The following is a 25,977-nucleotide window of genomic DNA, read 5'->3' as shown; positions in this document are numbered from 1 at the left end:
ACAAGATTCTAATTTTCTGATATGATGAATTTGAGATTTTCATTTGTTGTCATTTGTAATCATCAAAATTAAACGAAATAAACATTTGAAATATATGAGTTTGTATGTAATGTATGAATATAATATACAAGTTTCACTTTTTTAAATGGAATTACTGAAATCAATCTACTTTTTCATGATATTCTAATTTTATAACCAGCACCTGTATGTTAGGAATAATAGTTCTTCAGTTTCGTCTTAACCCTTCCTTCCTCCCTCCTGTAAACTCCAGTAAGCACCTGAACGCAGCTCAGAGAGGCGCTTCGGTGGAAATGCGCGCGCAACATCTCAGCGCTACAAGTTTTAGCACCTCGTGCCGACGCTCTTTAACCCCCAGATTAAACTACCGGAAACTGCCCCACGCGTCTCCGCCGGCCGTTAGCGCGACGTTGCACGCTCCGTAATCTCGCAGCAAGCCACAAAGTTGCGCAGGGTTTGAAATTAGCGCTGTCGAGGCGCGCAGCTGTGAATTCGGGCGCCTTTAGCTGTGAAGCTCGCAGCGCTAATTTAGCTCAAACTCGCCGCTCTGTCGCCCGCCCCGCCGACATCTTGCTTCTCCGACATCTTGTTTAAAAAAAAAACTCTTTAAATAAAGCTGCGTTTGTACGAACCTCGTAAACGACCGGTCCGGGAGAAGTCACTCGTAGCCGAAGAGCAACGAAGCTGCCTATATATGGTTTCTGTTTCTAAATGAACACCGGCGACCACAATGCAACGCGCTCGCGCCCTCTTGCGTCACGGCTGACGTCAGCGCGTAGGGTTCAACTTTGGGGTTTTTCGTTCCCTGAGAGTAGACTCGCAGGATGCCAGGCCTGGACGTCCCAGGCACAGGTGGCTGGAAATTAATCACTACGTTTGATTTATTTTGTAGTTCAAGCTAACTAGCTGTATTTCAACACTATGTTATGGCTCGTTATAATTAAGGCAAGCACAAAACGAGACAAACAAAGAGTTCAGTATTTCTATTAGTAATATTTAGTCGCATCGTCCGGGTGGGAAAAGTGTACAGCCTACTTTTATTCTGGGGTAGACCTCTGAACTACAGAAAAGGGTGATGACCTTGCAGGACCTACAGCTTTTTATAGGATATTTATGTTTTAACTGCACCTAAATTTAAAAAATAAAATAAAATAACAGGAACAAACGTGTATCAGTCTTTGAATCAAGTAAAACTTAGCAGCACCAATATTTGCCAGTAAACCTGAGTTTAAAAAAAGAAGTAGAAAAAAACACCTTTATTTTGCGATTCAGTTCTCACAAGCCTCATTTAATCAAGCACTGCAATAAGGTGTATTGTTCAAACTGGTTTTATTTTTGCCTAAAATGACAAATATGTTGAATTAAAAGCCTCTTGGATTTATGAGTGCAAACAAATCAAGTGTTCCCCCGCATTTGCATGCGTCTAGATAGATGTGATGCTTGTAACTATTCCTATGGCTGATTATTAAATGAACGGACAATAAACACAAATAGAAAGGAAGATAGCAATACTGCTTCAGTTTTATTCACTTATTTGTAACAGTGCATCAAGACGGAAGAACTTAAACTTGCAGTTTATGTCATAATTGTGCACATTAATCATGTTCCACCTGACACTAGCATTGCATCGTTGCATTTTCCTCCATCTTTGGGAAGCCTGACCGGGCTGAAGGGACGTTTTCATGAGTGGGACTTTCACGGTAACTCGGGGTGAGTTAATCGGGTCAGTGAGCTCGGCGTGAGCCTACAGCCCGGTCAGGATGTTGGAGGCGAGACTGCAGGTCAGCCCGGTGCCGTCAGGCTCTACGTTGAGCTTCTTCACGACGCCATCTTCCACCAGCATGGCATACCTGGAACACAACGTGACGTACACGTTTGAAATCGTTACTGTATGACGAAACCCTGTCAAAACAAGTGAAACCAGTTGGACGGTGCAAGTGGGTGTCTTCGAACCAATCGAAACAGAAGGTTGTGAAATCATTTCTCAACTAATACTGATGTTATCACCGACCTTTGCGCTCTGACAAGAGCCCAGTCGCAGAGCACGGACGCCCTACTTTTCATATCTGACACCACTGTCCTGTTCTCTGAATCACGGGAGTGATTCAGACGCACTACAGACTAACAGCAACGGGACAATAAAGTCTCAAGCCTATGGGACAGCTCCGGCATTGCAGCATTTTCAAAAGGCAAAATAAGAGTTACCTCTTGGAGCGCTTGTTCCCCAGTGCCTGCACAATCTGATCACTGTCAAGAACAAGGTCGACCGCCTAATGGGCAGAAAGATGAACGCAATTAGAGAGCCTGAAGTGAAACTGACACACAGCAGACGTTTGTTTGTACCTTCGTAAAGGCTCCGGTGGGGTCAGCCAGCATTCGAACCTGTAGAATAAAGCAGCAAAAGGATCAACGGGTTTTAAATCTTAAATACCTCCGTATAAATATCACATTTCTTTAAGCATCTGTTCCGTGCAGTCAGTCGGCCCTCCTGTTTTTCAGGAAAGTCAACTTCATGGAAGTTTAAAGAGACTGCAGTCTGTACCTTGCCATCTGCTCCGTGCTCCTTTCCCCATGCAGCCATGACAAATGCGTCGTTGACAGAAATGCACGCGACCTCCTGCACGCCTTTCTTCCGCAAGTCCTCGGCTTGCTGCACGAAACCTGGCAGGTGAGTCTGAAAGCAACAAACAACAACACAAGGTCGTCTTTCCCTGCTACAGACAGGCCAGAGCGAGCGGTATCAAGAGTGTGGCTTCACCTTGGAGCAGCCGGGGGTGAAGGCTCCAGGAACAGCGAACAGAACTCCCTTCTTCCCCTTGAAGAGCTGATCCATTGCCACCCTGTTTCCCGGCTCACCCTCCTGCACCTCCACGGCAGGGAGAGCTTCACCAACCTGACAGGGATTGAATAAAACAACGTGGATTCATTAGTTTAAAAAAAGGCATACATTTAGGTAATTCTGAGTGCCACTGTTGCTGTAATGAAGCTCAAAAACAACACAGAATCTACAATTTCTACTATTAAAATTGATATCTACTGAAAACGCTACCATCTACTTTCAACTATTTGTAAGAAGATTTTTTTTTTTTTTACACAATAGCATTGTTATAGTGCAATTTAAGAATATGTAATTCTTAAGATTGTACTGTACTGTATGCAGCACTGTTCACAAGCTAAGTTTTGTACAAATCTCAGCATTTCAATAATTCTCATAAATGCTGCACATAGACGTGAATGCAGAGGACATGGCTAAGAACTGCAGAAAACAATAAACAGGGTCGGAGATACACATTTCAGTTCCACATATTCTCAACTTTATCGCTGTAATGATTTAAAAAACAGTTTCTTTTTATTATTTATGAAGAGAATATTCTCTCCAGATTGGATTTTAGAATATGCGCGTTTCTCCAAAGGTCCGCTAGAGGGCGACAAAAACCCACCATATTCGTCCTTTTAGTTGACCCGATTCCTAAATGTGCGTAAAACGGACGGCCTAAAATGAAAACTAAATGCACTTTTACACATTTATAGCCATTAAGATGAATAAACTTGTCTTTTTAACGTGACGCAGGACGGCCGCACTAAGTTTTATACAAACTTACGCACTCTGGTTGTGCTTACAAAAGCAGAAAAATGCTAAAGATTCACATAAATAGCGTAGCTGCTGTTAAAATATTACCCGTAGGCTACGTACAAACAGGATGAGCTGATTTTACAGTCGGATGTCGGCTACCATGGTAACGGATATCATTGGGATAGTTAGCAAGGAGCTACAGACAAACATTAGGATACAGCAGTGAAGTTCACCTATAATACACTCGTGTCTTCGCTTAAACTCGACTACATATCTTCAAGCTAACCTTAGTTAAGTGTTGGTTACCTGAATTGGCATTTTGGTGTCTGGAGAACAGTGAAGCAGCCTGCTGAGGCCCTGGACGACTCTCCGTTGGTTCCTTAGCAGCGAGCCTGTGACGGGAAGCATTACGGCAGCCTGCTCGGCGAGTCTTGCTCAAGACTTGGGTAATAGCCGCCTGAGTCTGTTCGTTCAGAACGGAGCGGCTGGCTGTTGTGGGTTTGGCTGTAGGGACTTTTAATTAGCTTCCAGGCAGGGTGGTTTGATCTTTATGTGCTGCGCCATCTGCTAGCAAAATGCCTTTTGTGTGATGTAGCTGAAAGTGCGACACAAACATGTTAAAACAGGATGAGAAATGTAGTTTCAAAGACTGTAAAATAACCTCTTGGATTTATTAACCACTATACGTTAACACATGAACTGTTTTCGAGAGCAGACAGCTGGATCAGTTCCACTAGCTCGTCAGGGAACCGGACTGCGCATGAGCGGAACGTTGCGCCTGTACGCATGCGCACTGGTTACATTGCTTTTAACTTGCTTTAAAGTACAATGTATGACATGTTTTCACCTAGTATAACTCTGTGTATTCTACTCTATCCTCCACTTCAAGTGTTTGACAACTTTAATAACCTAAAAACAGTAAATAAGACTTTGGAATAAAACAGGTAATAAATTAGTTATTTCAAAACATTTTAGCTCACTGAGCATTCAAGTTCACATTTCTATCCATAACTTAGGGATAGCTTTACCACATACTTGTTTAATTTAGCACCCTATGTTACGTGCACAGAGGTGACCAGGAACAAGCAGTTTGTGACAGTATTCAGACATAAAACACATCACACAGACACACACATAACATCCATACAGAGATGAGTCCATCGACATGTGGTGGTGTGTCCATTTATTACACAACACAAAGCACCTACAGAATCCACTCCCTGTAGCGTCAGACAGCGGAAGACCTCACTTTTTTCTTTCACAGTGAGCTTAATGTGGACATGTTTAGACAAGGACATCAAACCGTTTCATCTAAATGAAAAAAAAAAACAAACAAAAAAAAAACCGCCTACACACAGAAATATACAGCCAGTATCGCACACAAAAAAAATAAAGCAGTGTCAACAAACAACAGTTAATTGAGTAAAAAATAGAATTTAATCATTTAAATACTCTTTTCAAAATACAAACATTGATTTGAATCTCTAAATAAGATAACATTAAGTAGGTTTTTATCATTATAACTGGCAATGTTAAATGTACACTGTGGCTATACAAGGAAATGTGTGAGGTTTGGTAATTTGTTGTATTGCTCATTTATATTAATGTGCACATTTAGTAATACAAATGACCGAACAGTGACACTGCAAAAAAAGCCACAGATCCACCCCCCCCCCCCCACACACACACACACACACACACAAAAAAACACGTGTGATAACGTAGAGCTTAAATCTGCGTTCGCAGTTTTATCTCTGTGGTTACAAACCAGAAACGGCTCTTTAACAGACGGCTGTAACTCGTGAAAAACAAAAGCGAACGTCGAGTTAGAGTCACATTTTTTTTTTGCTCGGGTCGTACCTGCATTCACCGGTTAAAACGTGAGCCGTGTTTCAGAGCGGAACTACCCGGATGCATGCAGTCAGAAAGGAAAAACAAAAAAAAATTAATTTGGTATTACCAATCCCCAAAGTTCTTTCGTTTCGTCGACGCTGCCTCCTGAGGTAGCCTCCTGTCGCCTCACTGTACCACCTTACCTAGAGCCGTTTAGATTGATCCCTAAACTAACAGGTAGCCCTGCAAAACGAAGCGTTTCCAAAAAAAATTCAAAATAGCACTGAATAAAAAGCTCGATTTCAAACCCACAACAGAGAGTCACAATGTAAAATTAAGTTTCAAGTCTTTACAAACATCAGCACATCGTAAGCTGCACAAATATCCTTGTAATGGGGAATCTGTATTACATTTGCTGGCTTTATTATCTTAAACTACAAATAATTGCATGTTTGCTTTTATTTATATGGAACTGTACATGGCTAAAAGAGTAACGACCGGTTGGCCACTACGTTTTTTTTTTTTATATATATATATAAATCTGATTTTTTTTTTCTTCTTTCCATCAGATATTGACATTTTTCCACTGGATCTTAAGCTTACTATAATGATCGTTAATATTGCAACTATACAAACATTTCTGAAGAAAGAGCGGGACTTCCGGGACGTCGTCGGACAAGGTCTCAACATCCAAAAGCAGAGCGATGTTGCATAAGTTGCGTTTTTCTTGTAGCCCCGAGCCCATTCCAGGGCACAAGTTCGAGTTCAGTAGATGTGCATCCACAGGAGGAAGAGGGAAGAGGAGGGAGCTCGTCCCTGCTGCAGAAAGTGCAGGAAAAGTCTCGCACGTGTCAGTCGTATAGTGTCACGCCTTTGAGCCCACATATGAAACAAGGTTGTTTTTTTCTTTTTTCCTTTTTTGAAACACAGCAGCAGAGGTCATAGTGTCGTTTTAGTGGAGATGGGGAATATATATATATATAAAAAAAAAAAAAAAAACAGCAGATGAGGCTCATACATTGCTTTTCTGATCACTTGTTGCCACAATACGAAGGAGTTGTGATCTTCCCTGATCTTATTGAGTGCACGTGATCACAGACGGGCATGCTGGAAGCCAGATGTTAATGTGCCTTCGGGATTTTCATTTGCCATTCACGGGCAATCGTCATACCCATAATCCATTGCACAACCTTTAATAAACCATCCTGCACTTATCAGTGGCTCCCAACCCACCAGAACAAAGCAGTTTGGTCAGGGGTAATTAGGACATGGGGTCCAAAGAGTGAAGAGCAACAAGTACACACAGACTAATGGACGTCTCATTATTCTTCTACATTTCCAACAGGACAGACAATGACTGAGTCATTATATTGCTTATAACATATTGCGAGTGATTTCCTATGGTTTCGCCTACAAATGCCGCACTAAACTATAGCAGGTAATAATAATAATTAAAAAAAAGCACAACGTGTGCATTTCCCCCTTTTTGGACCCTCAAGCCTTCCGTCACATATGTCAATATGGCTTTTATGTGCAGATGTAGCATTATTTCAAAAAAATAAAATTAAAAAAAACAGTTTCAAACGCTACACGGGTGCAGTCTGTTCTTGGGTACCTAAAAGTCGTCCTTAAGTGGTTAAATAACTGCAGGTTGATGCTGCAATGAACATACCATGAAGTAGGTCAAATATTACACTGAAGTTTGGCAGTTACATCTTTATGTAAAAAGCCAGTTTTCACTTAAAATGTGAAGAAATCAGCCGTTCCTTGTCTAGATTTTCCTCTCTTCACTCTGCCTAAAACAGAAAAGCGTAATTTCCTCATTTCTAATTCTCTAATAAAAGCTTTCCTTTTTCTGTCTTTCTTCCTTTTTTTTTTTTTTTTATAAACCGCTCATCCACCAGATCTCCGTTGGTTCCTTAGATCCTCGACAAATCCCTCGCTCTACGGCGAGTCCATCATGGCTTCCAGCATCTCCAGGAACAGTTTGTGCATGGGTATGCCCCCGCGGGTCTTGATGCTGTAGAAGGTGGTCAGAGCGCGGCCGGCAGTCTGTCGGAGGAGGGGCAACGTTAAAAGGAGGCGTCCCGCCCGCTGGGGGTCGTCCGGGCGCCGCTGACATTCCAGCTCCAGCAAGGCCTGGTGGAGGAGGTCCCGCAGCTTCTGCACGGCTTCCATGTCCTCGATGTAAACGGAGTCTGAAAAAAAAAAAAAAAACAGCAGGAGGGTTTGGTTGGACAGAATGCAGGCGCTTCAGTTATCTTATCTCGTCACAGAACTGCAATGCCCGCTTCACACGGCGATATTTTAAAACTGTCGGCCGATTTTTAAAACCGAAGAGAGCGCACACATGACGTTAAATAAAATCGGACAGCGTGAGGCGTCCTGCCACACGGACATTCGGATTCCAGACAGGAAATCCCGAAACACCTCGCGATACCATAAACAAACATGGCCAACGATTTAGAAGCACTGGCGATAGTTTGTGGACTTCTCTTAAGCGATAAAAAAGGTTAGAAAAAGGAAAGTGGACACAGCGCCAGCAGGGGCTCTGTTTGCTGCAGTATGATGAGGAGGTGAGTCGTTCTGTTTTATTCGTCATTACACTTAGTTAGACTGTTTCATTAAGTTTCATTATATGATCAAGTTTTTGCTGTTTTGATGTTGAAACAAACGAAACAAACATTTGTGTTGTTGCCACAAAGACGATCCTCCATCTCTGATGTCCGCCAGACTTTCAGTTGCACCACATCAGCTGTTTTTTTTTTTTGTTTTGGAATCCCCTCCATGCTCACGTCACCGCGCTTTCTGATTGGCTACCTGCGTTCTCTTTCTTCCTCGGTGGGGGGACACCACATGCACAGCAATATCGGGGGCCAAGCCAACCCAATATGTTAAATATCCCCGGTTTTAGATCTGAGCGGTACAGACGCCCTTCCAAACGGATCGGATCACTCTCAACACACCACACAAGGCAGGAATGTTGCTTAAGAGTCATCCCGTTAATCAGGGCGGTCTAAGATTGTCGAAAAGTGAAAATCGGGACAAAAATCAGCAGAAAGATCTTGTTGCTTGATCTTTAAAGCTGCTTTTTGAACTATTATAATTATTATCAAGGAAACAAGATCAAACTGTACCGTTTGGGCTCAGTAATCACTCACTGCTCAGCATTCATTTGCTTTTATTTAACAAAGGTGTAGCTGTGTTAAAGAAATCGTGGCTTAATTCTGTTTAGGAGCGCTGCCAGAACAAGCCATCTGACACAAGGGTGTTTCCCTTCCTCCTCCTTGTAAAAACTTGTTTGTAAAATCTGCGTCTGCTGTTTTTCTGGGCTTTATGTCAGCTGACATTACCTGCCACCGGTTCAGCAGGTAAAATGGAAACACTTTAATGCTTGATAGTGGTATCATCAATATTCATAAAAAGCTTAACTATAAGGTACACGTTTGTGCCGAAGTTTGACTCAGCTGTGCTTCTAATGCAAGTCAACAGTTTGATGAGAGAAACGATTCAGATGATTTCCACAGACCCCTCACATCTGAAATGCCTCTCTGACGACAACAGAAGTGAAGGTTAATGCTCCTTTTTACTGGACTGGTTTTAAAAGAAACATCGATCGGACCTGTTGGACATTTTTAATCTTTGCTGTAAGGCGGAATAATCAGCGTGAAGTACAGCAAGCAAAATATAGATCAATGTGGATGTTCTTTTACAGCCACCCATCAGTGTGGAGCAGTCAATGGAAAAAAGTAAGTCCACCTTCTTTCAGCTCTGTGGTTTTACATTTCAGGATATATTAAAAACTGATCTGGTCTTTCCCAGGTGCTAAGATGACTTAAATCTATCCTCAAGTGTAAAAATAACACAACAGATTCCACCCTGTCTTTATTTATTAAACCACAACTAGGCCAAAATGGAAAAGATGTGTGGAAAAGTAAGTGCGCCCCATGACGCAGCAGCTGGAAGAACCTCCTTTAGCAGCAAAAACTCTCTGTGGGATTATCAGTCTCTGACATCACCGTGGAGGGACTCTGGCCCGCTCTTCTTTACAACGTCGCTTCGGGTCATTGAGGTGAGCGGACATTCGTTTCTGCTCAGCTCTCTTCAGGTCCCACCCCAGCATTTCAGTCTTTTTTGTGTTTTTTCATTTGAAGTCATTTTGTTGTCGATTTGCTGCCATGACTGGGATTATTGTCCAGTTTCAAGTGCATCATGGGTAAACGTCTCTACTTTGGTCTCATCTGTCCAAAGGACATCGTTCCAAACTTCATGTGGTTCATTCAGATGAAGCTTTACAAACCTAAGTGCCGCCATTTTCTTTTTAGAGGGAAGAGGATTTCTCCCAGCCGCTCTTCTAACCAACCCAGACTTCTAACTGTCCTGTCGTGACCTTTAACCTTTCGCCTGCTGACTGCAGAGTCTGCGATGGAGCTCTGAACATTACACAATCTGAGTGGACTCCCCCCCATGACTGTACAAACGTCAAAATAATGACTCTGTGGAGCCTATATAACGATGAGCATTTTTGTTTCATCAGAGCTAAGGGGTTCGCCACATGACCGATACTTTCAGAGTAAAAACAACTCCAACATCATCCCGGTGCGGTTCAGTACCTGAGTTTGTGAGCGAGATGGCTTTTAGCATGACAAATTCCTCCCGGTCCACATTCAGTGCACGGAAACGGCGAGCCAGCTGGCTTATTGCTGCGTTCAGCTCCGTTAGCCCGGCGGCGCGCGACATCTCCTCGTCGAGGACGAAGTCCTCCGCGAACACCACCTCGTCCTCGCAGCCGAGCGAGCGGTACGCCACGCCCAGCACCAGCACCTCCAGCCACACCGACTGCAGCACCGACATCTGGTCTGCGAGAGACAGCGACAGGAAGCCTGCGGGACGCCGATCACAGAGACGCAGTGAGTCAATGACGAGAGTTCGGCATCAGGTATCGTCTGTTTCTTACATACCAAACACACCGAAACAATCAACCTCTAAACCGCGTCTGCTTTAAATGTCATTGTTTTGTGGATAACTGCCCTGCTCTCCATGTTTGTGCTTTAATTTGCCAAAAAGTCTCCTCCAGACAAAATGCCAGACATAATATTGACATCTTCCCAGCACCTCCTCCAGATGATTACTGGCTAACTGGCTTCAGCTTCAGTCGAACTTATTGATAAAAATTAAAGGAAAATCTATTGCACAATAAATATTATTACTGTTAAAGGAGGTCAGTTTGAGTTCAGCATAGACTCATCATATCAGCAACCCTCAAAATGTGCGATTTAAGATTTTTATGTTGCCTTTGCTCATTTTTTAAATATAAATAGATTGGATTTTTTTTAAATAAATAGGAAACCAGGAAACTTACTAATAATATTGGTTTTTTTTTTCTTCCAGTCAATTTCTTTAGATCCATCTTAATAAAATGGTTACAGCACAGACTCAGCACAGAAAGGTTTAAATAACTTTTAGATTATAACAGCAGTCGGCAGAGAAAGGACACGTGAAGTCATTAAAACCATCTTTGTGTACTCAGTAGCCACGAGGTGTCCGTGGTTTATTTTTTGTCAAAGAGTGTTTTAGACATTTAAACAGTTTTCTAAAACAAGTGTGAGCTGCAGAGATGGTGCTGCTCATCAAGTGACGACTGTCTAACCAATCTGAGGTGTCTCACACAAAAAAAAAGACGTATTTTAAGAAGAAGGGCAAAACATAAGCATGAAGAGGTGAGTTTAAGAGCAGACACGCAGTTTAGAGGAAAAGCAAAACTAAGAAAATGGATGCAGCCGTTTCAAGGAAAATATGATGCCATGATTGCCTCACTGGTTGCTCAGAACTGTGACACAATCCCAAGATAAACTTCCCTTCCTTTAAATTTGCAGCCTTTGAGTGTTTTTGTAAACTCTCTTTGAACTATTCAACCAGCAAAGAAAGCCTAATGTCTTCCAGATTTTCTGAGCTGTCTTGCATGCGCTGCTCTTTTCTTTAACTTCCATGACATTTAGTGAAGGAACCACGACGGCCGCGGCTCTTGGCCAGCTTTCAGAATCAGACTCACTCTGAACCTTTCAGATTAATCACTCTTCTAGTTACAGCCTTGAGTGAAACAGACGCAGCTCGTTGGTTCCTGTTCAGACGGAACGCTTCGTACCGGGAATGTGTTTGGCCCAGCCGATGATCACAACCAGCTCGCGGTCGGCGAGGTCGCACAGGGTGGTGAGCGTACGCTGGGCCGTGTCGGGCTGCAGAGGGTCGGGCATGGCGAACAGCTTCTCCGGCTCGGCCACCAGCAGATGGGACACAATGATGTTGGAGGAGCCTGCATCACAAAACACCAAACTACCGGTGAAACCTGAACCATATACTCTTCAAACAAAGTCAAACAATTTCAGCTTTGAACATCAAAGCACACCTATTTACGTTCACTTTATTTAACACACAAGCTTCAGACATCTTATTAACGTTTTCATACAAGTATTTATTTGGGAACACAGCTGCCAGATGTGTGTAATAACATAACTTAAAGGTTAATCTAAATTCTACCAAAAATGTGCAAGTTAGCAGAATATCTACTGAAGAGTTAGTCACAAAAACAAAGCTGCACAATAAACACGTGTTGGCACTAGATGGCGCTGCTGTCCTCTTAACCAGATGTCTGTTCTTCCATAGATGCTTTTTTTTTAAAGTTTTTAGGGGTTAGGAACTTCTTCAGGACTTGCATCGTCCGGTTTGACGTGTTTTTGGATCACCCATCCAGCATGTAATGCAAGTTACCCTTTAACCTCAGCTGTCATTGATAGATTAAATGATTAAATAGCTACACACAAAAGCTGTGCAATTTATTCTTCTTTATTGTAATTTACACAAATACACATGGATTAAATTCAGTGCCAATTAGACAACAAAACCAAAAAAGGTAAAGCTAAGTATACCATACGGTATAATAAATATCACCTTTTTCACTCTCTTTAGTCAGAGAGAGAGGGGCACTCTGGTATGTTGCATTCTCCACTTCGGGGCGTCTTTTGTACTTCTGCCTTCCTCCTCTGACTCGGTCAAGACGTACTCCTACATCATCAAAGACAAAATAACCCTGAGTTGTACCAGTAAACGCACAATGATCTTACCGTGTTTCCTTTTTTTATTAAATAAAGGAAAACAATGATGCCTAAGACGCGCTGTCAAAGGCCGGCCACATCAAAGGCTCACCCTCTTTCAGCATGCCTACTTTGAGGCACTTGGTGAAGCGGCACGCTTGGCAGGCCTTCCTGCGTCTTTTGGTGATCTCGCACTCGTTTGATGCCGGACAGCTGTATTCAATGTTTCCTTCGAGAGAGAGAGAGAGGAAAAAAAACAAAAACAGAAAACGGTTTACAGTAAATAAGATGACTAAGACATGGAAATGTGAACAAGCTCTTGTTTAGAAGACAATAAATATCTGAGATCTCTTATGCAATTAAAAGCTACCTTACAGTTTCCCACCATACACAAACTTTAGCAGAAAAGACAGCTTGTTTATTTGTGTAAAGATCTGTGTCGAGCACTGAAGGGTAATTAAGGACAACGTTAGTATGTGATGGAGACCCTTAGTCTTTACTAATTATTGAGTCAATAAAAAGCACATTTAACTGCTCAGTAATTGTTTCAGCATCTCTCGTCTACGTTTCATTTATACCAGCGCTCACAGAGGTGGACATCCTGTCACACAACTTGGAAAGAAGAGTAATATCTGTAAAGGGCACAGAGACAAATGACACACCAACACAAAGCACCTCACACCTTGAATGGTTCTCTTAAAGAACGCTTTGCAGGCCTCGCAGGACGCCACGCCGTAGTGATAACCCGAAGCCACGTCTCCACAGACGAGGCACAGCCTCTTGGGTAGTGTGCTCAGGGCGTACTTGCATCGGCCCGCTCCGTTCCCGGCGGAGCCCTCCTCCGCGCCATCGCCCCCCTCGTCCTTAAAATGACAACGCAGCGCTGGTGTGTAGAGCGGCGGCGAGTAGCGTTTCGGGCCGTCTCCTCTGGTGCCGCCACCTCCGCTCTGAGAGGAGTCCGAAGAGGCCCCGCCGGGGCTAATGCGACCTCCTCCGCCTCCCTCCGGACTGCTCGGCTCGGCCTTTATGTAGACATCTGAGCGATGCTCTCGGGAAGACATGATGTCTGACAGATAAAAACACAAAGGTCAGAGTAAATACAGGTATACACACCATCTAATTCTACACAATAAGGACTGATCAAAACTGGAGTTTTTACCAACTACGATGTAAACAAAGGATGAAACTACAGCTCAGGCTGCTTCATACTTGTTTGTGCCCAAATATTTACTTGAATTTTTATCCCAGAAAAAGCTGCCTTGTAAAACAAAGGGTAGGCAAACTTCTTGCGTGATCTGTTAGTGCTCAGAGTTCATGTAAAAGACGCCTCTCAGCTACTACCACCCAAAACCTTAGCTCAATATCTGTGAAACTGACTGAGTTATAGCCATTTTTGTGTTTTCTGTTCTACAGCCATTAAAGTCTGCATTAACATGGAGAACATGGGTTGGTTCAGATGGAAAGAACAGTGCCAAAACAATAGAAGAATCTTGACAGAAAGTCAAGAGCTTTAGCTTTAGCTACCTTAATCCAATAAAACACACACAGCCTGACTTTTACTGAAGTACTTAGAGAAACAAGATCGCAGTCGCAGTTCGTTGCTCGAGTCATATTCTGCAAAAAGCACCTGGATTCTGCACCGTCAGCACGTGGACGTCCTAAAAAGGCCAGCTCGGTTTAATGTCATCCGAGTTTTTGTGCATTTCAGGCCATCAAATCACACCTCAGACCCCCCCCTCCAAAAACCCACGACCTTTCATGCATAAAATAAAACTATGCGGTCCTTAGATCCGCCGCACCGCGTGAAACTCTTTGTCCGTCGTAGTTCCAGTCACTGAAAAAAGTCAAGGTGACTGGATGAAGGTCACCACGCTCATAAACAGCAGCCACTCCTCCTTATCCAGAGATATGACTCGTGTTAGACAGTAAAGGCACTGCAGTAACCTCGAAGTGTGACAAAGACTGCACGCAGGGCTTGATTTTAAAGAGTTAGACTTATTTTTATTATCCGATTCAGGTAAAACCGAGCCCACTCGTATGCGGTGGTAAATGTGGGATTCCTTTAACAAGTGTGTTTGTGTTCTTAAGGAAAGCACAGAGTCGCCCATCAAAATGGAAACCCAATCCGTGTGTTTTGACTGCGATGTGTAATTCTGAAATATGCTTTTAAAATGTGATCCAGCTTCCAGTAACTTTGTTCTGGAGCTAAATGTAATGGGTCTTAATCATACATTACATCCATTACTAAAGGAGACAATTAGTCTAAAAGCAGTTTGATACATAATTTACTATTATTAGAGTGGACATGTGCCTCTCTGTTGTAAGTAAACAGACAGCTAGGTGAACGTTTGTGTGAACAAAGTGACCACAACTAAGCTCTTCTTACCAAATCAGGGTAATTAATTTCATTACAAACCTTTAAAGACAGATATTCTATAAGTTGTTTAATAAAACACAACCTCTCATGTCTGTTTTTTGGTTACTCCGACTGTAAACAACAATATGACTCGGTACGTAAACCAGAGACGTGAACTGCAGTCTGTGTCCTGTCTGCCTGCAGGTTTTAAATCGCCGTCATTGGCCACATTAATGCAGAGCCTTGCTTCCGACGACTCGTTCCCACTTAATAGATCAGTGCATGAGGACGGTGAGACGGGATCTGAGCAGCCTAAATACCCTCAATCCAGTTAGGACGACTGAACTTGGCCTGTCTGGATACTGGCAGCCCGCTTCAGTTTACAACCATTTTTCCTCCCGTCGTGCTTCAGTTCAACCTGACGAACATGACGCCGCCTCGGAGCTCAATCTGCCTCATTTCAGATGCTTTGATTGGAATACTTTTAACGCTCAGGTCTCTTGCACTGAAGATGCCGACAGCGCTGCATGCCATTATACTTTCTGCACTCGACTGATGTGACTGCCCGGAGAAAAGTGAATCAAATAAATCATTAATAAGTCACTTAATGATATTTGATTCCATAGCAGCCGATCTAATAGTATATACAGATTAAAATAAGTCGCAACATTTTATTGACCAGGTCATTAATTCATTTTATTCACCCTCTTGTTCCTGTTCGGGCTCACAGGAAGCGGAGGCGTGTCTCCAGCACACAGTCCATCGTAACAAACTCCAAAGTCACAGATGAACCCAGTCAGCAATCAGGGACTTCACAGGGTATAATCAATAACATTCAGGGGGGGTTCAAAGTTTCAGGAGTAGGGGGCCATTTAGAAAAGGTAGGAGGGCCGAGCATCTGCTGAGAGAAGCCCAGTGCCAAGTGCCGAAGGCACGAGGAGATCCACCAAAGGGGGGTCTGAGGGCCGTCCCCCAGAGACATTTACAACGCCAGAAATGTATTTTCCTGGTATTTGGAACAAAGCTGTTCCAAGAGTCCTAAATCAGCCGTTTCTGAGGACAATTTTGGGAGAATTTTTTGGCTTTTTGTAAAGATTGTGAGGATTTTCAGAAAACCAGGCGGAGAATTCATTCACCCGAGACAAGGAACCATCTCCCAAAACAGTCAAAAGGTTTCCCAGGAAAGAGGAGCACACGGTGTAGTCAAAGTACACAGTATAATGAAGCGTTCAATAAAATATGTCCAGTAAATCAAACGGAACATTTGTTGTGGTTTCTGTCGACAGAAACTACGATCAACAAGGTCTTAAATATTATAGAAACATTACTGTTGCTGTTTACAGAAAGATAAAGTGTTTTAGTTTGAATATAATAATTATTATAATGACAGTGATGTAACTGCCTGACCAGGAATCAAACCCTCACCTCCACGTGTGAGACAGATGTCCTAACCACTGTCCCAGCGGAGACACATCACACACTGTTTTACGTTGGACTATCACAGCTCCAACTTTCATCCTTTATCTGGGGTTCGGGATCAGCAAAAGCGTCCCAAAAGAGAAACTCAGAGTTATTTTAGTTCAGGAGGACTGAGCTTCCTGTGGGATGGAGGACAGGGAACTGTCCACTGCTGGTTGGAGACAACAATATTTGGTTTCACATCTGTCTTCAAAAGTCTCCAAAAACACCAGAAAAAGTTGCTTTTTTGAAAAACAGTCACTAGAGGGGTGTAAAAACTTGTTAAACATAGCGACAAAGTCTCTAAGTTCGCGACCCTGCTTGAACCCGGATCCAACCTGCTCTGATTGGATAAAACTTTGCCTCTTCACAAAACATTTTTGGTCAATCAACGACGAAGTTGCCTACAAACGAAGGTTTTACGCTGCGATTCACATCGGCTGCCGGCTACTTTTGAACCCCCTGATTCAGTTTTATCAAAATGAATCTGCACGACTCTCATGTTTCAAGTGATGACAAAAGACGTCCGCAATAAACAACGGCGTACTGACAACGCCAGAGCCGGCTATCTGTCACCATTACAGTTCTGCCCGTCTCCGCACAAACAGGGACCCTCATAACTTATACACCTTTTAAGATGTTCCTCTGTCACGACTTGGGGAACATGTTTACTTTAAAGAGGCGATTAAAGATGGACAATATCAAGCACGTAAACTGGGTTCGAGAGTGTGAGGAAAAAGGGCAGAGAAGCACAAAATGCATAAAGAAAACTGAGTCAGTTCTGAAAGCTAATCAACCATTATGTACTGTAAATACACCAAACGATAAATAATGCGTGGAGGCATGCTGGATGGGTCAAAACAAGACGTGTTAGCATCTGCTCCTGTAGTCTCCCTGTGAAGCAAGTGTGTGTTTATGGTGTGTGTTGTCCCAGCAGAGGACTCGGAGACAGTTTAGTTTCAGTCACACTCTTTCCTTGGAGTTTGCCCTCTCTGGATAGGAGCACTGCTAAACAAGCAGTAAGAGGGGCTCCCATCCAAACCGACCTGTTTAAACTTTAGCTTACCTGGGCTGAGTGTGAAAGCCTAATGGGTGCCTCTGCGAGCTACACGGGACCAACCCAATAAAGAAAACAGCGTGATTCAGCTTTGTTTGGGGCTTGAAGCAGAAGAGGTCGACCATGTGCGCCTCTGGCCGCTTCGGCCACAAAAAAGAGAAGGGGGGTGATTGAAAAACAAACAAATAAAAATGGAGAATACACAGGCGGGAAAAGCTATATAAATGGTTTTATTTAAATGACGCAAACCGCGCGCGACGCCAGCAGCAGCAGCTAGCATCAGTTAGCTCCAACGGTAACTACCATTAATAACACCGCTGTGGGTTAGCTAACCGCTGCTAACCTGCTAACTAAGCTGGCTAGCTGGCGTTAATCCAGACTGACCGAGCTCCCCCACTCCTCTTCCTCTTCCAGCGGGGCTTTATTTTTGTCACCTTAACCCGGACTAGTCCGGTATCGCCTTACCTTACAGTCGCGACTACAGCAGCGCCCGGGTAGGCGTTTAAAGGCGGCCGTGCCCGCGGCTCATGGCTCGGGTTTAGACGGGTTGTGTGTGTCTGTGTGAGAGAGAGAGAGTGTGTGTGTGTGTGTGTGGTGAGGGGGTCTGTCTCCAGCCCGCCGGCGGCTCCTGCTAGCTCCGAGGTGGTCCTGCGTGCAGAGATGGGCCGGGCCACAGCCGCCTTTCTCCAGCAGCTGCGGGTGGAGCTTCTGAGGCTCAACGCTCCCTGGAGGAGCTCAGGGACGCTTTCAAGTTTAAAAATCTGTATTTTTATATATATATATATATATATATATATATATATATATATATATATATATATATATATATATATATATATATATATATATATATATATATATATATTTTATTTAGCACGCGCGACTAGCTGAGGAAACTCAAACTACAACATCACGGCAGTGTTTTATTAAACTGGGACTGTGTAAGTGTTGGGACTTAGTAATGACAACTTGTGCTTATGTACAGTAAGGACAAGTTAGTTGTTTCAAGGTGACACTGGAGAAATGTTGTACTGAAACCAAGGAAGTAGGGGTAAAGATGGTGCCGCAGCAACCCCTGATGAGCGCAAGAGGTTAAAGCTGGTTTCTGATTTGACTTTTTATGCTTCTAACGCAAGTTCTACCTCACTGAATGGTTGTTTTGGGGCTGACGTGACTCAGACTCATCTGGGTTTTTGTAAATGTCGCGTTAGAAAACAGCAAATATTCCTCGCCTTTGTTTACGACTAAATCCATCGATCGGGTTAGAGTTCAGAATATCTCAGCGGAGCTCATTTAATCTGACCATAGCTCCAACTTTTCTGCTTTAACGGCTGATTTCCTCCCCAGAATGACTCCACTTCCGTCGCCTCTCGTCCTCGCAGCTTTTAGTCGCCGTTTCTTTGCAGAAGAAGAAGATGAAGAAGTTCACCCTTTTCACTTCCGACCTGCTGTCTCTGATTCCTCCATTCTCCCTCTGACTCTGTTTCCATTCGGGGATTATTTTACCGACTCGATATCCGTCGCGCGCCGAGACCGGAGTGAACTCGATAATGTCCGGATGTAAACAAACTGCTCGCAATTGTTGGCAACAAAACCTGACTCTGCTGATTTCACTCACTTATTACAAATTATGCTGTAGACTAAATTATGCATATTTAGTGGCCATTTTTATCACGGATGACAACTGTGTACATATACAGCTATTACAGCTTTAAAAGATTAACAAATTTCAAAGTGCAGTGATATTTTGGTATAACTCTGTAAATCTGAGAAACCAGCGCTGTTATTGCATATCTCTGTGGAAAATTTTACAACCACTTTAAAACCACAAAAAAGTGGGAAGGTTAGCATTATGTCATGACTTCCATTTTATAGGTAACACCTGACCAAAATATACACGTTACCTTACAGCGTATATCTGTTTATTATGGCATTTTTTTTTATTGGCGTTTAGGGTCATACAGATGCACACATGCCATGCCAGCGTATTATCCTTAAATACAGCCCGTCAGACGGACAACCCTGACAGAAAGCCAGAGAATCCAGAAGATTATTCACGATCTGTGACCCACATTTAGTTGAGAAAATATAACAAGTCAGCTGTTATTCTGCACCTCCGTGCGACACATTTAAAACTTCTCCTTGAATATCTCTTTCAGCATCCTCATCATGTCGTAATAACTACTTTGTGTGTGTGGGGAGGGGGGTGTTAAAAGGTCTGCTGCAGCCGCGCAGAACCGAGTGAACAGCTGCGATTTGTCCGGAGGTCGATAATCCTTGCCGAAGCACGGATTTTTAAGCCAAATATTTCATCAGCGTAATTGGGGAACGTGTGACGAGCTCACCTGTTTTGCGAACTGGAGCTTGTAACCTGTGCAGTCCTCACTCCCGACGGCGGCTCAGGGCGAACGTGTTTGCGTTAGGCTCGGATCTGGAGTTATCAGGACACCTGCGAAGCAAGCAAAGCCCTTTGAGACTCGGATCGAATTCAAGATCTGGCAAAACAAAACAAAAGATGCAGTTCGGCTTTCTGGTTCCCAGGTAAATGTCGTTAAGCGTGGAGTCGCATGCCATCCTGAATGGGGTTTGACACCACATGTTAATCAGTCCATTACTCTGCGAGCGTCTCACTGAAACCCATCCAGTGGTTCCCCAGGATATTTTTATTGCTAGCTACAAACCAAACAAACAAACACGCACAGGAGACATGGGCGAAAACATTACCGCCTTCGCCGGTGGGTGACATTAAAAAAAAAAAAAAAGGAGGTTGTTTCCAAATATACACAGCCCAGTGTGTCTATACCGACTCTCCACGCTGCCTGACTACCCTCCCCCTTGAATGCAGCGTGACACACTCCAAAGGTCACAGTCACAGGAATGCTTGAAGGACAGACTGAGTAAAGCCAACACCTTGTCCCTCGCTCTCAAGTTTGGTCTTAACTCTCTGTAAATAATTTAAAAAATGGGAGGGTTAAAAAAAAGAAGAATCGCATGCAATATCACCTAATGTTTGAAAGTAATCTGAGCTTTTATTATTATTATTATTATTATTATTATTACAAAGCAGTCCCAATAAGGATACGTCTTATTAAAAAAATCATACCCCCCTAACTTACTGAGGACTACTTCTTCAGTAAGCTTGACACACTGACGGGCCAAAGCATCGCACAGACTGCACATTAAAGTCTGTTTGAGGCTTTTTAAATGTGTGGAGCAGCTCTGCACACAGCAGCACCCCCGCCGTGACCTTGCCTACTGATCTTGGACCGGTGAAAGGTTAATTAACAAAGTGGATTATTCCTTTAGATCACTGATCCCAGTCCTGGTCTCAGTCACTTGCAGAGTTCAGTGTGTGCAAAAGGAAAAAAAAAAAACGAGAAAGGGATAACTCTGGGTATTAAAACATACACACATAAAAGGTTAAAGTCTTGTGGAAGTGTGTGTATGTGTGTGTGTGTGTGTGTGGGGGGGGGGGTAGTTTGCATATATGCACGACTTGTCTTTTGAGTTAAAGACAATCCTTTTGACACCTCTGCAGTCTTCATCTGCTCCATTTCTGATCAGTTTGTTCATAAATGGGATGTTCCAGTGATTAAACGGAGTGCTGCAGGGAACCTGCGGGTCGGCGGCACGCGAGGACGGGCGAAGCTGGACAGGAAGCCGCGAACTGTTTCACAATATCTGAAAGTATTTATTCGGAGGGATGAGTGCCCCTTAGCCCCGATAACACATCAACATCGTGGCCCGGGAGAAGTTCCAGTTCTGCCGGGAGAGTCGTGCAGGAACGTCGGGCTACCATGCTCCGAGGTGGAAATAATAATAATAATTTTAAGAAAAATGAATGATGAAAGCCTAAAACCCGCAGTCTGAGCAAGCTGGGAAGTGTAGACGAAAACAATACTTACTGGGAGGAATAAAACCATCGCGGTCTTGTTTTTTTTTTTTTTTCAGCCAGCCTGTCAAGTCCTCGCGGTCAGAAAGTCCACGGTCCTGGTTTTAAAATTAATGACGCCGTCCGAGTCCCTCCAGGTTTTCTCCGCATCACATTTTAACCCCCTCGCCGTCCAGTCGGCTGCTAACCGGCGACACGGCGCTTCCACCGGCTCTTCGGTCCCGCACACTGGCGTTAAAAATCCCCGTTCGGGCTAGTACAAATGGGCTATGCTTCAACGTTGTAGCGTCAAGCCTTGAAGAGGAGACAACCAAACATCCGGTAAGAGCCTTTCACAATAAAACGACGGCGTCGCGCAGAACGTTTTAATTTTTCTACGACCAGCCGACGTTTGAAATTTAAACTGCATTTAATGTCCCATAGCTTTACTCAACTACGTTAACGTGTCACGAAGTTCCCCAGAGGCGGACAATTGGGAATATCCCAAAGGTGAACGAAACGCAAAGTTTTATTTTGTAAACTCAGCTGCACAACTTCCGCCCACCCTCCCAGCTCGCTCCCGCTAGCTCGACGAAGCTAAATGACGTACCCAAATCCCGTGCTTTTTCTCCTCCCTGCGCTTCGGTTTGCGTCTGCTGTGCCTTCGTTACGTCCGTCAGCACCCCCACCAGCGTCATCAGCGTCAATAAAGACTGTAACTCTAAAGAATAAGGAAAGTAACTTCATCCAGTTTCATCCTGATGCTATCCAGGAGTAATCATTTGAGTTGTTAGCTTTAAAATGGCATCAATCAGATCAGCTGTTAGCAAACTAACAGACAAAAAACAGCTTAACATGAACACTTTCACCTATATATGCATATACCAACTTCTATACCATATTGCAGCTGCGTTGCTAACTTATTAGCAAGCTTGCTACAACGTGATAACTTCAGTTATTATTTATGTAACTTTCCAGTTGTAGTTAGCACACAGGCCCGTACGGAAACTGTAGTCATGCTGTTGGTCTCATGACACTGACCAGACTCAGTCCAATACTGGACAGAGGACACGGAGAGAGGGGTCACAAGTTCACCGCGGTTTGGTGGAAACGGCTCCTCTTCTTTGTGTTTTTAAAACCACTCGAACCCCCGAGTTTATCCGAGTCTCTGACAGTAACAGAGCGGCTGTGTTTTTCCTGTCTTTACAGTCATTTCTTTAAGTTTTGTAACCTTCCGCGTCTCGAAATAGTCTGCCCCCCCTGCTCCCTTCGACAGGCCTGCCTGGCAACAGCTGGCATCGGGGGTGGGGGTGGTGGTGAGGGGGTAAGTTCTCACAAAATGTTTGTTTTTTTCTTTTCTTTCAAGCTCGTCTGAACTTAAACTGGTTTTCAAATCGAGGCGGAAAATGGAGGATGCGCGTTTGTCCGAGCACGAGCCGGTTTAAACCCCGTATTCCACACACACACACACACACACACTGGCATCCCGGCGTTATCTGGCTCTAATAATAGCCTTTAATATGGTTAGTCTGGTCGGAACCACCTCTCTCGCGCTCTGCCTCGCGCTGCTGGGTCTTCGCGCGGTCACGTGGCTCATCCGAGAGGACCTGGTTTTCGTGGCGCGCGCGCGCGCGAGGGAGAGAGAAACCTGACGGCACTGCGACCTTGAAGCAAGGTCGTTCCCTCTCTCCGCTGCAGACACCGCAACTATGCGGGGCTGAGTCCCAGCCTGCTGCCGCAGAGGCAAGACGGGTCTCGCGAGGGTCCATCTTTTATTTACACAGGACTCACCAGGAAGAAGCAGGTCAAAATGACGAGAAGCACGTGCTTGGGTTGCCAGCTGGGGTCTCCCGGGGGCGGTGTTCCTTATGCGAGGGTCGTGACCTCAGACAGGTGTGGGCTGATAAGGCTTTGGAAATAACCCTTTGTGCCTTTATTGCACAGAAAAAGGGCTCTGCATCAGTGAGTCATGGATTACACAATTGATTAAAAAAAAACCCAACTGTCTCTGTGGTTCCAACAGCCTCAAGATTCGCTTAGCGAAGCCTCAGTGATGCAGATCTTCAGTCCGAGTTTCGATCTAACTCTTATTATTAACTTTAAGAAACCACAGTTGTAACCATTTCAGTCAAACCTTAAAAATAACATCGTGGTCTCAAACTTGAGGTACATGTTGTGAGCGACTCTAAGATACCGCCAGACCAAATTCTAGCTCAGTAAACGTAAAACCGACTGAGTTACAGCCGCGTTTGTGTTGGCTGAGGCAGCCATCTTGACTCCCAAGTATCGTTCGGTTACAGAGGCGCATCTGACGATCGCTGACGGGAAACTTTCACCAAAAATCCCCTTAGTAGTGGCTCACGGGGTATTTTGCAAACTGCATTTCTTATTTATTTTTTGCTCGGGCTTTCTTCTTCTGCAGCGAGCAAACACCCACGGGAGGTCGCTGGGCTCGGACGCCGCAGTGTCAGGGGGAGGATCGCCAAGCTGAAGCGCCTCTTTGACAGCTCACAATTCACGCCGGAGTCCACAGACAAAGACGTGGCGTGAGGTGTAGCACTCAGAGTATACGTTGGGGATGACTCCCAGCTACTATCGGGCCTATGTTTGCTAAGGTCATATAGCTGTGACGGCCATTTTGAATTGGGTTGACTCCAGGAGTTGTAGTTAAAAGTTTCATTAAAATCGGTAGAGTTGTTCGTGAAATATTTTGATAATAGACAAATAAGCACAAAAGCAAAACCATTAGAGCCCACCGTTCTCCTTCAGCCAATAGAAATGAGTCTTTTGGAAAGAGTGAGACCCTGTCAGCTTTAAACAGTACATATTTGTTACGTTCTAATGACTACCCACAAGGTTAATGTCTACAAATACATGCAGCTGTTTCCCAAATTAAGATCAGAGAACCATGAAGGGTTGATGTCTTCAGGTTAACATCGAGCTGCGTCAGAAACATCACTAACTCATCTGCCGTTTTGTTTAAATTATGGGATTTCCAACCAACGATCCACGAGTGAATAAAAATTTTTAAAAAACGCCCCCATTGTGGAGCAGCTCCCAGATTTATTTCACCATGAAAAGCACAGAACTAAAAGAAAAACTGCCACATTCGGGTTTGAGTTTAGGTTTCCGTTTGGAATCCAGGTCAAGAGCGTGCCGCCGCACTCCAAACGCTGCCCACCATTCCTCCTCTAGTGACAACGTATAGAGGCTGCAGTGGAAGAACGGATGACGTTATAGCAGCCGAGTGTGTGTGTGTGTGTGTGTGTCCTCCAGGAAAAGGTCACCCACTGCCTTTGCACATCATCACTCCCTCCTGACTTCCTGATTGCAAAGCCAGAACGCTGCCTTTTCTTTAGGCATGTCCCGCAGGAACGTGTCAGATTCCCAGAGGCTGGAGTACGGGCTCGCTCCGCGCTCCTGCTTCTCGGTAAGTAAACCTAAAAATAGATCAGCACGAGACAGATTCTGAACTGTGCCACGTCGAGTAATTCACATAATAAACACACAGAAGAAGAAAAAACTGAAAGTCCGAAGACTCCACGGTGTGTTGCGTGTTGAATCAGACCGCGCAGCTGAATCTGCATGTGTCTGCCATCTGCTGGTTGTGTTCAAGGGGAGGGTAATGAGTCCAGGAGTCATCAGAGTTTTATGACTTTATGGCTTAAAATAATAACATTTAGGAGAAACAGACAAGAAAACTGGAGCCCCGCTCTGATGTCGGGCCGTGTTTTTTCCCCTCGGTGCCCCTTTCAGACCGAAGCAAGCTTGTGTTTCAAGGACAGTATCACTTACGTGGATCACTTTTAAGAGCCCCAGCACACTTTAAAAGAGGACTTATAGGGTATGATGTGGTACCTTCTCAACACGTTGTGATCTGGTCAACAAGGAAATATGGAAAAATTCTCCAAAACTAGGCTTATATTTCTGTACTAGGTCCCCTTCGTTCTGAAGGGTGACCTGATGCGTTTTCCTGCACCTTCACCACGCTTCATACATTCAGCAGGATGACCCCACAATGTCCCGTGACGGTAGGGTAACGTGTGCACCAAACCCTAGGTCCCACCCGACCACAGCTATTTGGCATCCTGACCACACCGTCAGCAGCCCGAGAGCCCGCGGGTGGGGGAAGAGGCCCGACCGCATCCGACGCTTCTTCCAGGCCTGACCCACGACAAGAACGAGTGCATCTCACTTTGCCGTCGAGAGGTGAATGGATCGGGCGCGCTAGAGAGAGAGAGAGAGAGAGAGAGTGGATGGGAGCACAGCGCAGTCATGCCGGCTGCTGCGAGAGCAGGACGCGGAGCACGTAGCAGCCACTCCACCCAAAGTGTTGGGGTAACTTAGTTTGGAGCGCAACCGGCGTGGTGCAGGCGTGTAGCCTAGGTGTTGCTAACCCCGCTTCGGCCACATCATAGGTACTCTGCCACCGTGATCTTAAACCACCACGACCTCTCTACAGAGGTTACTCAAAACACGACTGTTTACAGTAGAAACATGACATATAAAGAAAAAAAAAAAGGACTATGTGTATGAAGCTTGTTATTATCTTTGCCAGATCCTGTTTTTTAGTGCTTATTACAGAGAAATATCATAAACTCTAATGTGTCGACTTCTGTTGGAAAGGCAGGCTACTTCTTCACATCAGAGCGTGTTGTAGTGCTCCTACCAGGAAGTTTTTTAATTCGGAGAAAAAAGCAAGGGATTTTGCAGTAAGGG

At 44.3% G+C, this 25,977-nt stretch overlaps 3 protein-coding genes across 4 annotated transcripts in view; all 3 read right to left on the bottom strand.

Annotated features, from left to right (window-relative positions):
• Window positions 1-761, bottom strand: part of banf1 (BAF nuclear assembly factor 1) — a 4,213-nt gene extending 3,452 nt beyond the window's left edge. Inside the window, exon 1 of the mRNA XM_017412662.3 lies at window positions 651-761. The gene's annotated coding sequence lies outside the window, so the exon portion shown is untranslated. The remainder of the gene's footprint in view (window positions 1-650) is intronic.
• A 748-nt stretch (window positions 762-1,509) lies between these two features.
• On the bottom strand, window positions 1,510-4,315 carry prdx5 (peroxiredoxin 5). Its single transcript, XM_017412661.2, has 6 exons — window positions 3,899-4,315; window positions 2,777-2,911; window positions 2,561-2,692; window positions 2,362-2,400; window positions 2,224-2,288; window positions 1,510-1,868 (listed from the first exon to the last, which is right to left on the bottom strand). The coding sequence occupies exons 1-6, from the start codon at window positions 3,998-4,000 to the stop codon at window positions 1,763-1,765; spliced, it is 579 nt and encodes a 192-aa protein (XP_017268150.1). The 5' UTR covers window positions 4,001-4,315; the 3' UTR covers window positions 1,510-1,762.
• Window positions 4,316-5,910: 1,595 nt separating this feature from the next.
• esrra (estrogen-related receptor alpha) lies at window positions 5,911-21,557 on the bottom strand. Of its 2 annotated transcripts, XM_017412665.3 has the most exons (8): window positions 21,293-21,557; window positions 19,733-19,836; window positions 13,199-13,582; window positions 12,629-12,745; window positions 12,374-12,487; window positions 11,571-11,738; window positions 10,039-10,308; window positions 5,911-7,623 (listed from the first exon to the last, which is right to left on the bottom strand). In XM_017412665.3, the coding sequence occupies exons 3-8, from the start codon at window positions 13,575-13,577 to the stop codon at window positions 7,370-7,372; spliced, it is 1,302 nt and encodes a 433-aa protein (XP_017268154.1). In that variant the 5' UTR covers window positions 13,578-13,582; window positions 19,733-19,836; window positions 21,293-21,557; the 3' UTR covers window positions 5,911-7,369. The 2 variants fall into 2 exon arrangements, with proteins under 2 accessions (XP_017268154.1, XP_017268155.1); XM_017412666.3 differs by lacking the exons at window positions 19,733-19,836; window positions 21,293-21,557 and adding an exon at window positions 17,853-18,061.
• Window positions 21,558-25,977: the final 4,420 nt, after the last annotated feature.

Source organism: Kryptolebias marmoratus, linkage group LG13 (assembly GCF_001649575.2).
Source record: "Kryptolebias marmoratus isolate JLee-2015 linkage group LG13, ASM164957v2, whole genome shotgun sequence".
NCBI classification, from domain to species: domain Eukaryota; kingdom Metazoa; phylum Chordata; class Actinopteri; order Cyprinodontiformes; family Rivulidae; genus Kryptolebias; species Kryptolebias marmoratus.
Note: the sequence above shows the minus strand (reverse complement) of the source record. Positions and strands in the feature narration are given on the sequence as shown.

Bases quoted from the DNA above. Each gene is read 5' to 3' on its own strand.
- esrra (XM_017412665.3), bottom strand. From the start codon at position 13,577: ATGTCTTCCCGAGAGCATCGCTCAGATGTCTACATAAAGGCCGAGCCG. The intron at 12,746-13,198 runs GTGTGAGGTGCT...TCTCTCTCGAAG, and splicing joins CTTTAAGAGAACCATTCAAG to GAAACATTGAATACAGCTGT. The intron at 11,739-12,373 runs GTGATATTTATT...TTTGTGATGCAG, and splicing joins GACTAAAGAGAGTGAAAAAG to GCTCCTCCAACATCATTGTG.
- prdx5 (XM_017412661.2), bottom strand. From the start codon at position 4,000: ATGCTTCCCGTCACAGGCTCGCTGCTAAGGAACCAACGGAGAGTCGTC. The intron at 2,912-3,898 runs GTAACCAACACT...AATCCCTGTCAG, and splicing joins ACACCAAAATGCCAATTCAG to GTTGGTGAAGCTCTCCCTGC. The intron at 2,401-2,560 runs GTACAGACTGCA...TTTATTCTACAG, and splicing joins AGCACGGAGCAGATGGCAAG to GTTCGAATGCTGGCTGACCC.